Here is a 12,035-nt window from a genome sequence, read left to right as displayed (position 1 = left end):
GCTTCCAGTCTGACCTTAAAAGGTGGGATAATTTTTGGAGGCAGGTTGTATGAAGCACTGGCAGGGAGTCCACTCCTCATTTCTCTCTGAAAGGGAATAATTTATGCAACAGAAAGAAAATTTGAAGTGTTTCAGCTCACAGCATTTCTTCCTTGTTCTTCCATCAGGACATGATCCTTGTTTGCCATCCTTACATAAAATAGCATGAGATTCCTCATTTTCAAATCTTAGACTTTCCCTGAGGAAGAATGGATCTAAAGCATCTGTGGCTTTTGTCTTCTCACCACTGAAGTTCCTCAGCTGGTATCAACTGTACAGTGCTGCTGGCATCCAGCCTCCCCCAGAAACATCCCTTCGAAGGACAGAGAGGCATCTTTCTTTGGAAAGTCCTTTATGGTCTACAAGGGAAGCTTTTATTTGAAGTTTATTTGAAATGCAGCAGTGCTAAACTTTGATGTGTATATTGCTGTTTATGAAAATGGTGAGTAAATGCATGCCAAGATTTGCGTGGTATCTTAGTGCAGGATACTTCTTGCAGAAGATCCTTTGCAGTTTAAATGAAGTAAAGGCCAGACAGGGCAATGGCACGTGTGTTTCCAGTGCTGCTAGGTTGAGAAGCACCTTTTATTGCATGTTTACTGCTGCCTCAAGCCAGAATATTTTATCTATATTACTTCTACACTCTTGAAATCCCCAGCTCCCACTGACTTTTGCTATGTATGTTTCCCAGCTGTTATTTATAAATAATGAACCTTGATGTTGGTACACAGTTGGGAGAGAAGCAGGCCTTTTGTTTCTCGATGCAACATTATCTATTATGGAGCATTCTGGGAAGTGTAGCTTACCTGACAGAGAAGAAACAGGCACATGCAGGCAGGACCCTTCCATCACTCTTCCCTCATAGGAGCCACAGGTTGGGTGTCTTCATTGATCAACTTTGTTCCTCCAGAGTTTTGAAAGAACTTCAGGAATAAAAACATCAGGAGCCAAATGCCTTCTGTTTAAAAGTGGAGACAACCAGGCAGGCTAAGCCACCCTGCTGATTGCCCAAACAGTCATTCGGGGTCCTTGGCTTTTATATGCCTCCCTGTGCTCTGCTTTACCTTCACACATCCTAATCTCTTTGACTGCTTTTGCCATTACTCACCATTTCCCCAAACAACATGCCTGTCTTTTTTCAGGCATGGAAAAAGCATCTGCTGCTCTTTCTGCGAGCTTGACATCTCTTGAAATACCACTCCCCAGCTCCCCAGTGGAGTGGGTTAGGGATGTATTTCTGCTCATTGGCCCTGTACCATGGCAATACCCTGTGCTCCTCTCCTCTCTTCACCCTGAAGCAGATACTCAAGAGTGTCTGTTGAATGGCAGCCGCAAGGTGCAGTTAAATCCCAACACTGAGCACCCTGTTCCTGTTCATGCAAGTGTCCCACTGATGAGACATTTGCTGTCATGGTATCTCTGTAGCTACATGCGTTCAGCATAGCGACGTCCAGCAGGATTTAGCATCGTTCCTCCAGATCGATCCAATTTCATGTCACATGCTTAGCTGCATCTGTCGTTTTACCTTTTCAAGTGTGCTACTGCCTTGGCTGTTAGAGGTTCAGGCTCCCTAAAGCAGATGGGGTTTGCAGTTCTTCCTCTCCGAGACGGCTCCTGTGTGACATTAACTCACACGTGGACTGTTCTCACACTGCAGGTCAGAGTTTGGCCCCGTGTTTACTCCTGTGGAGAAGCCTCTGTCTGGCCATGTAGATCAACAGAACATCCTTCTTAAAGTCAAGTATTGATCATTTCAGTAGAAGAAACAACGTGGTTAGATAAAAAGCAATTTAAAAACAGTCTATGCAAATGTCTCTGTGACCCCATAACCCTGTATCACAATTAAAGCAGATCAAATGACTTTAGTATCAGAGATACAGTTGTGGGTGCAGATTTTCTTTTCTGTCCTTCCTGCTTTCCCAGATATGCCCCTACAGAGTTAACTGAGTTTATTTCTACAATAAATATTCCCACAACAAGGCCAAGATATGGTTTTCATCAATCATTTTATAGCTGTTTCAAACCTGTCACACCAGTGTATGTGCTTAGAGCAGCTCAGGAAAAAAATGCAGACAAACCACAAATAAAAGCATGAATTTGAAAAGAAAACTTGAATTTTCTATTGCCAGGAACGGTCAGATGATCTTTCTTTGTGTCTTGCACAGTGGCGAGTGCACAGTCTCCAATGAATAAATAATTGTATATCCAGGAAATGAGATTATTACTCCTGCAAAGCTATTGAAAAGGAGAGCACACCGAGCCCTTCAAACCTCTTTCCTGATGCACAGACCCATATTTTCTTATGGAGCACAGCAAACCTAAAGGGCAGCTCTCATAAGGAAGAGCTTCGCAATTACAATAGAAGCCCAAGAACAGAAACACTTTGATTGCAAGAACATGTCCGGGCTGAACCTTGTCATTTCACAGGGCAGATGCATTGGAGAGGACTCCGCTGGGTAATCAGAGAAGTGAGGATGGCCCCTGTGTCTTGCCTCCCAGCCGTAACCGTGCTGTAATATAGTTGCTTTTGCAGTGTAATTGCTTTCTCTGCAGGGCTTCTTCCTATTGATTCTGCTTGTGTGGATTTAAATTGTTTGCGGGTTGGAACTAGACTCAAGTTGGTCTGCATCTCAGCTTTGCTGTGCACAGCAACTCACATGATGGTTCTATCTAAGAGACTTTAATGATGTCTAGATAGCATCACTCCCTGGCCTGCCCATATGTATTTGATTTGAGAAAAGAAGCTGGATCAGATAAGTTCAGAACATCAATAAATACGTGTGTTTTGTTTGGTGACACTTGTTCAATTTGAATCTTCTTCCCAGGAAGCAGCTTGTGTTGTGTCATTTTTTCAGCGTGCTGTGTAAATGCTCTGCATCTGCAACTGTCGAGGATGGTGCCATCCCATAGCAGTGCCATCTGCTCGTTCACAAAGTGCTTTTTGCATAGATAAAAAATGTGAGGTGTTACTCGTAATTAGGCAAATCACATGCTGTGATCTGTGATTGATTTGATTTCTGTTGTGGGCTACCTCGCGTATGTCTCTGTGTCCATAAGTATTGTCTACATATCAGCATATGGATGCAGATGAATCAGAGACTCATGAATTCTTTTTCCCAATGCAGACAGATGGAAATGTTTTCCTTCCTTCTTATTAGCAGCAGCTGAATTTCAGTAACACCAGGGGCCTCTGCTAGGATCTTGCCTGCATTTTGTGCTGTACATGCATACCTAAGTTGGCATGGCCATTTATAATCTAATACAAAAAGTAAGCGATCCATGACATGCAGCAAAGGAAAGTTATCATTTCAAAGCAATATTCAGTGATAGCCATGTTATTAGCCTTCTTGGAGAAAAATATCTGGATATATAACTTGGCATTATGCAGTGCAGTAACAAAATGCCTAAAAGGTGCTGTGAGTGTTGCAGAACCCAAGTGTCTGTGCTGAATCAGACTTTTGGAAAATATTACTGTGCCATTCTTGGTATTAACTGTATGTACTCTTAAACATGTATTCACCTCACTAACTGAGTGAGATCCTAATTGTTTCTGGCTGTACTATGGTCCAAGTAATGCCGATAGTTACATAAAGTAAGTCAGAAATTACTAGTTCTGTATAATTTTAATATTGTCTTCAAATGCCTTTTATAGATAGTGAGGTATGATTTACAGGCAGTTTTAAAAGATGTTTAAGGTAGACAGTAAGCATACCAGAAAGGCCATAAAAATGAAAACACATGAACAGAGATCTGCGCACTTGTCTGGAGTAAAAGTTACGAGCAGTGGAATAGCTATATAGTTGGGTGATTTAGAATATTTTAAACCTCAGCAGAGCTCTCTTCTCTCCCACTCTCTCACTGCCCTATGCCTACATACAGTGTGTTCATTTCAGCAGGAGATCTGTCACCACTGGAGTCTGACCATAACTAGCATAGCCCAGGGCAGAAAATGGGCTATAACTCAGCACAAATCCATAGTCCCACTGCTACAACACCTTCTGTCGATGAGGATCGGATTGGTGTGAGCTGCCACTGAGCAGCTACTGTGGTTAGGTATTTCTGCAGAAGAATTCAAGGAAATTGAAATGGTTAGTGAATACTTACTTGATTTTTAGTGGAAGTGGTCATCAATGTGCTGAGAACCCAGGGCTGCATTACAGTTTCTCGAGTCTTGCTTAGCTTGTAGGAGGGGGAACCACTCCCCAGTGATGCAAAGTTAATCATCAGTGCACATTTGGTTGACTCAGGTATAACACCTTTGGATAAACTCTGCAGTGAAGTGCTTGAAGCGTTTTCAGAATTATTCGGTCATTTTACAAGGTGTGCTGTTCTCCTCATTTCAGATGTCGTCTAAGGGTGTCTTGCCAGAGGACTTCTGGTGCTGAGCATGCTAAAGGATTTTTTCTGAAGCCAGCAATGCTCTGTTCAGTCCTAACAATACAGAAAGTTTTGTGAATGTGCAGCAACCTTCAAATGTTAGAAATACAGATTTCCCACCCCCATGGATACAGAATGGAACTCCAACATGCACAGTTGCATTTTATTTTTGTGTGTATGTCTATCAGTTTTATCATGTCATCTGTGGTTTTCCTCATATTGTGAGTCAATGGAGTGAAAAAAAAAAAAAAATGGCAAAGAAGTTGAGGCAGATATAATGTCTTGGAGATTTTTTCAGTGTTGTTTTTAATGTCATCAGACATCGTGTACTTTAATTTTCAGAAGAACCTCAGCTCCAAAGCGGCTGATTAGGCATCTTGAAGAAGCAGCCACTCTCTCAAAGGACTGTGTTCATCAGATTATTACAGGTATTCTTGTAAAGACAGAAACCCCTAGATTGCAGGAATAATTCACTTTGAAGGATACAAACCCCCTTGAGTAGCCATCCAAAAGCAGAACCCAGTCGTTTAGATCTCACGTCACAGACCTGCCTTCTTTGCACCTTAAAAAGAAGTCAGAGATATAATTGCTTTAAGGTAGATGTAGGAAATTTATGTTTTGTTTCTGTTGTTATTAAAATGAACTTCAAGAAATACCATAGAAGAGGGGGGTTTGTGGTATTGAACATAAAACTCCAACATGTACACCATCTATGCCATTAAAATGTGTCAAGTTGGGCAGGACCATAGTGGTACTGTAAAACATGATTTCTGCAAACATGATTGTGCATTGTATAGCGGAACAGACTTATTTCTTTTTGTTTTAAGCATTTGAATACTTAATAAAAGGTCAAAAGGTGGAACACAGCACATTGAGTCAGCTCATGATACTGTTATACATTAATGTCTTTGGGGGCCAGTTGCAGGTCAGGGATGTACCAGTTCCATTACTGATCCAGGTTGCATGACCTGGGCACATTGCATTTGTGAAAAGTTTGTTTCCTGGAAGAAGAGGATGCAAACAACCTTTTGTTATCTCTGCACTTGACCCATTGCCTCCTTCCTAAAAGCAATCAAATATAGCACATACTGGGGCATTTTGTAGCATTTGTTTTGATGTTTTTTTACCAATTCCATTCACGATTTGATTTCATTCTGCTATGAAGAGCTTACCCTGTCAAATCGGAAGTTTTACTAAAAAAGGGATTTAGTTACATGAGCATTATATTCAACTGTTTAAAGGACAAAGTCAAGATCAAAAGACACTTGGTGATTAAACAACAAAAAGTATGTTCAAATCTTATTAAGGGGTGTTTTCAATCTAACACCTAGGGATTTAGCCACATGACTTAAATTTTTGTGCCAGAAGGCTTCTGGGCAAAACCCTGCTATTGCTGTGAGGAGCTAGATCAGAAACAGGAGGAAAAGCTATTTCGTTTACTATTGAAATAGAAACAGTGATGGTTGGCTCACAAGTCTGGCCTGAAATCTGTTTTCCAAAGTAGATTTTCTGTTGACGTAGATGAAGGCCAGGCTGCCCTTCCAAGCAGGATCTTAGGGACAGGGTTCACTAGATACTCCCAAATTTGTTTTCTTCACAGCAAAGATACATGCTGTCCAGTGCTTTGTCTGTTTGTTTTTCAGGAGATGCACAACGTCTGTACGATGGTGTGGTGAGGTTTGCTGTGATTCACAGCAGTGCCAGTTGCTTGATCTCTGCAGCATCTGTTACCAATTCTGAAGTTTATTTTAGCCATTTGTTTGCACCCAACTCAACAGACAAAACTGAGAAACGTTGCCTCGTGCAGCAATGAGTTGTGCCTTCCAATGGAAAATGCAGTGTAGGAGAGTGGCTATCATTGCTGTTATTACCCTTATCACATTTAGCTTCTAGTATATCAGGCCTGATTTGACCTCAGGAAAGGAATATACTTGTTGTAACCTACATGAATACTTCCCCTCTATCAGTGGCTCCTTAAACCATCACTAAGGGTGCAGGCAAGTCAATGTGCTTCGTGTGTCTGTAGCCCAGGTGAAGAGGAGTGTTTGCTCTCATATTGGGCTGGCTGGTTGCTTTACAGAAAATGAACTTTTGCCCTCTGACAGTCCAGCTGTGTATGGAGCAGTGTTTGCTTTCTGCAATGTCAGTGAAAGGTACAGTTGAGCAGGAAAATGGTGCTCTGAGTAGTTTCTCTATAGATGGTTCCTTGCCATCTTGGATTGTGCTTTAATATTTTAATTTTTCCCATTATTTTGTCAAGCCTGCAGGAAATTCACCATTTCCATTATTTCCACAAGCTTCATTTGCACTTAACTGTGTGAAGTCTTTGAATCCGCAGGATCAAATCAAAGCTACTCCTCTTGACCGTCCAAATTACAAACACACTGACTGTGATGCATTATTTTAAAATTGCCTGTTTAAATTTAAAAGGATTTCCAAATATTTTCCATCATTCCCAAAAACAGTCTAAGGACATTTGTTAAAGTATTGCGTTTCCTTAAAGACAGCACTGGTTGGGATTGCTTCAGCTACAAATTAGGGTTGTCAGTCAAAGTGCTATTTCTGTTTTTGTCTCTGATCTAGGAGTTTTTAGCATCTCTTCCAAAGCAAGCCAGAGAAAGACAGCTAGTGAGCTCTTAGGGCTTGTTTTGCCTTGTGTTTAACCTAGCAAACAACCAGTCGATACCTTTTGTGAATTCTTGTGTGTTTTACTGGGTACCTCAGTGCTTAGTGAGGAAACAAGCTGTACTGTTTTGATGTATTCCTGTACTTTTCACATTCTTTATTCTACAGTATGTGTCCAACATTTTAATATATTGAATAGCTGTGGCAGCTTTTTTTGTGCATCTACAAACATTTGCATTATTGTTAAGCTGTTGGGTCTGCTAATGAGGGATCAGAGTAAGAGGCAGAATGATGTATTTACTGTACAGGATTTCCTGCAGGGGTGTATTGTAGATTCGTGCTGGGCTGGAAGTAGAAAACCAGCCCAAAGAGTCCTTAAAAGATCCAAACCTTGCCTACCCCCAGAAATGAAGCTGCAGCCCAGAGCAGGGTGGGATCCTCCATTGGTATCCTGCAAGGAAAATAATTGAAATAAATCAGAAGCAAACAGGAAAACATGCTGAAGGGGAAAGACAAAAAAAAAAAAAAAGCAGCAGCTTCCTACTCCCATTGATGTCTCTACCTCAGTATTTCCAGCCAAATCATCAAAGGAACCACTTGAAAGAAACAATAACATAAAATAATGTTGGAAAGGAGGTGACCACTGATTTAATTTGTAAAGTTGCATAGGAAGTTAAATCGAAGGCTGCAGTTCAGTGCAATGGGATGGCTCAGGTGGACGTGATCCGGGGCTCTGCTAACACGACACAGTTAATAGGGGTTGTTGTAAAGAGGTTAAAGTCGTAACAGCCGAGTCTGGGCACAAAGAGCAAGTCGGTGGCAGCGTGTGGGCTGGGAGCAGCATCTGCTATTGCGAAGAGAGGGTTCGGGGAAACCTTGTCATGTTTGTGATGAGAGAAGAACAGATGACAGAGAAGAAGATTTCTCGGTGTATCTGATAGCATACGGGCAGTGAAATATGCTGGGTTATTGTGTGATCGGCGATATCAGATGTGCTTTATCTCAAATGTGCTTTTCTGAAGAACTAGGTGGAACATTTTAGAGGCAAACAGGTAGACAAAAAAAATTGTTTCCTCCGCTTTTCTGAACCTGGAAAAATATTTAATCCAGTTTTCTGTTCACTTCAGTTTTCTTTGCGTCAAGTGCAAGAGTAGAATATATATATAGGTTTTTAATATTACTTATCCAGAAATATTCAAAACTGGGTTGTTGCATATGATACTTCAGTGGTGTGTCTCAGAGTGTTATAATTAGAGTCAGACATGCTTATTTATTGCATGCTGATAGCCTGCCTCTAGGCCTACCAAGTGTTATGACAGTTTGTGAGAATATTACTTCTCTACATAATTATTTTTATTGTGGCAATGATGCCATATTAATCTAGATTTCTGTTTGCTCCTGTGCATCAGTATACTTCATTTTGTGTCATTATAATATGAAAATGTGAGAGAGGTGAAGGGTTTTGCCTTTTTGGTTACCATTTATAATTGTTTTAAGAAATTTTTAATGCTGTGATTATTTTTGTTCCATGTGATTGAAGGAAACTTGCAACAGAGGAAACATTTTTTAAACTTTGAGTGTGTAAAAGATATCAGTGTTGTTACCTTTGCAAACAGAAGATGATGGACAGGAAATCTGCAGAATTTTCAGCAAAAGGGAGTGATTTTTTCAGCTCTTTTCTTAATGGAAGAAGAATTATGGAAATGAGAGCGAGCATTGCATTAAGTGCTTGAAATGTTCCTTCCCTGCAGACCAATAAAAACATAACTCTTCCATTAGGGAAATTTAGATTTTTGAAGGCTGCATGAATCTGAGCTCTGAATCCGTGAATGAAATGACTGTGCTGGGTAAGCGTTTCAGGGTCTGATTATGTATTTCGTAGGTGGATACCAGCTCTCAGCTTGTCTTATAAGACTTCTTTGGAGCAACTTTTTCTGTGACTTTTCTTATTAACCATTTGGCTTATCTTGTAGTACTTATGTAGTGCAATCTCCTGTTATGCAGATCAGTAACGGTTTCAAAGCCATGGGAATTATTTTTCCTACCCGAATTTGGACTAGAAGGTTTCCTGGCCTTCTCAAAACACTCTAGCTACTTGCATAACTCCACAAACCAAAGTCAAATAGTGGAAGTCAAAAATGTGACATTTCTGTGCTTGGGATGGCACGTTTATAATGGTTATAGTCTCACCTATGGCTATAGATTATGCAGATTGTAGCTATATGCCTTTAAAAATATCCTTCATCTGTAAGTGTGAAATGAAAATGTAGCAGTAAACTGCTATCACTGGGGGTGTTCAAATTAGGACCCTGATCGGAGAATTAATACCAGAGCAAGTGGGTATTCAAGTGAAGTCATCTTTTTTTCTGTGCTGTTAGCCATAAAATAGTAATCAACATTGATTTCTAGAAGAACACAAATAAAAATGAATTTAAAAGAACAAAAATCATTACCAGTCATTGCCACAGCTTCCTATTTCTAAGTTATTAATAATATTTCAGATAGTATATTACTTAAACTGTCAAACACATCGCAGGGCTATATAAGGATGATTTGTCCTCGTTTAGTGTGTGAGGAGACACCAAGAGCTTCTGAAACTTGTCCAAGCTCTGGAAATGATTAAGTGGAATTCATTTTATTATTTTTACTTAGTTGTAAATAGTTGAATGTGGCCATAATGGTCTAGTTATAAGTGATCAAACAAATCTCATCTCTCCTCTTTTTACTGAAGGGCTGATCCTATGGGTGCGCACAGCGCCAATACTTAAGGCACCAAATGTCATTATTGTGAATATTTGTTTACGTGCAGGGCTGGTTTTGGTTTAGTTTTTTTAAGTTTGTTTTCTGCAAACACTGCTGGGAATCATTTACCCATCACTACAAGTGTTCCTTGAAGCTCCAGGGCATCACAGGGCTCCCACGGGTGCCTTCCTGGCCTCCTGTTATGCAGACAACTGAGTCCTTCTGCCATGATCCAGAAAAAATGGCTTCAATGCAGATATTACTTATGTGCCTTATAAATTCAAGATACAAGGAGAACATGCCTGACCTACATGATCCTCCATCTCCGTCCTGATTATTCATTCCTAATAGAAAGATTTTGAAACACAGGAAAGAGACTTTGGTGTTAGAAGCACATGGGCATAAAATTTCCAGCTCCTGGCTGATTTTATTGCTATTTTATCCCCTCTACCAATCCCATGGCTTGGTCAGCTGATGAATTTAATCAGGTGCCTGCTTTAGACATTATGAAGAGATACTGGCCGTGAATTTCTACCTCGCACATTAGATTTTTGGCTGATTTAAGTTGGGGTCACCCTGCGCTAGCGCCTTAGCTGGTTAATAGCCCTGGAGAAACCAACTGTGTGGACTGGGGCTGCCTGCAGAAAGCACAAGTTCCCGGGTGTCTTGGATGCATTTGCACAAAGAAGGAGTCAGATGGTTTTCTCTGTGGGTTGTCTTTGGCTTTGCTCTGCGGGAGAAATACCTGAGATGGATGCTGCCAGGTAGCTGTGTGGCTCTTATGTGTAAACATAAACAGGCACTGCTCTAGCGCTTCTCTCAGAGGTATATTTACAGCAGAAAAATGAAAAATGCGCAGAAATCTGTGTGGGCAAATGGGGAAGACTTGATTTCTTGTGTATCTCCAGACCTGACAGAATGAGTCTGATCCCAAGCTGGCATCCCAGACTGGAATGAGACAGTGCTACACGATGGATGGTTCATAAGTGCTTTGAGATCAAAGGCACTTTCTACACGTTAGTAAGGTTTTCTCATTCGTAGCCCTTGAGCATGGGCACCTACATGGCTGTGTGGTACACAGACACAGTCACCCGTTGGAGTTGTGTGCAGTGTGGCAGATTTGACTCTGAAATGCGCTGCTCCAGTCAGCCACCCTCACAAAACACCATGAAGTTCAGGAAGCTTTGGTCAGGTCCCATATCACCTGCACGTTTTAAAATAACAAGTTGGTTGTCTTATGCTGGCAATAAAGCTAACCATCCCTAAAACAAGGGTAGTCTCTGGGACATTATCTGGGCCAGAGGTGTCTATTATGGTTTTATCCTGAACAATAAAAATTAATGCAGGGTAGCTTGCACCTCAACAACATGCCAAACCTTGGGGCCATTAACAGCATCCCAGCGGCAACATGCAAAGCTCTGGGTGTCTCAAGCCGGCTGGTCTTGGGCAGCCGCCCCCATCTCATGTGTTTGCTCTCATGGTTTCGTTCCAGGGCAACCCACTGTACTTCCAGTCTGCCAGAAATGTGACAGTGAACATCCTCAATGAGAAGACCAAGGTCCTTACTCGCCTGGTTACAGGTAAGGAGCGGGGAGAGGCTACGTGGCAGAATTAAGGCGGGCTGAAAGCGGGGGTGTTGTGGGATGCTGCGTTGGCTTTAGCATGCGGGAGGGGAGCCCAGGTGTCTTGTGAAGTACAAATGAAAACTTCTGCGCTTTGTAGAAACAAAGCGAGAGACATGAAAGCCGTGCTGGAGAGGCAGCTGGCTGGTGCTTTCTGATAATGAAGCAGACCATCGTTTTCACTTGAAAGCCAATCCAGAGACAGAAAGGTCACTTGTATGACTTCAGGGTTAAGAGGAACATATGCAGGCTGACATTTCTGCTCTAACAGGCACAGGCTTTTCCTGAGACACTTCTAACTTGCCTGAGATCTTGGGAACTCTGCAGATTAACTGCGGCTGGGTTGGGACACTTTGTGTTTTAGAGCTATTAATATCTGTGCCCTTCTACTGATGAATGTTCTCGTGCTTCCAAGCATGAGTGTGTTTGATGGGAAAATGGGTGTTTCATAAATCCTCAGTGCACAGCAGCCTTTGAATGAATGCATGTGTAATTTGGGTTTAAAGAGCCTAATGCATTATATATGCTAATATATATATATGATATAAGATAGATTTTTTTTTTTTACTGAGATTTATCTAGGGAACGGGAGAAGTGTTGCTCTGTGGCAGAGACAGTAATCCATAAACA

At 41.3% G+C, this 12,035-nt stretch overlaps 1 protein-coding gene across 6 annotated transcripts in view; it reads left to right on the top strand.

Annotated features, from left to right (window-relative positions):
* SGCD (sarcoglycan delta) overlaps positions 1-12,035 on the top strand; it is a 326,557-nt gene that overhangs the window by 258,311 nt on the left and 56,211 nt on the right. For all 6 annotated transcript variants that reach the window (XM_082063327.1, XM_082063328.1, XM_082063323.1 and 3 more), the window contains one exon: positions 11,276-11,363. In XM_082063327.1, the coding sequence (XP_081919453.1) occupies positions 11,276-11,363 (88 nt within the window). The remainder of the gene's footprint in view (positions 1-11,275; positions 11,364-12,035) is intronic.

Source organism: Streptopelia decaocto (genome assembly GCF_964273445.1).
Source record: "Streptopelia decaocto genome assembly, chromosome: 12".
Classification (NCBI taxonomy): domain Eukaryota; kingdom Metazoa; phylum Chordata; class Aves; order Columbiformes; family Columbidae; genus Streptopelia; species Streptopelia decaocto.
Note: the sequence above shows the minus strand (reverse complement) of the source record. Positions and strands in the feature narration are given on the sequence as shown.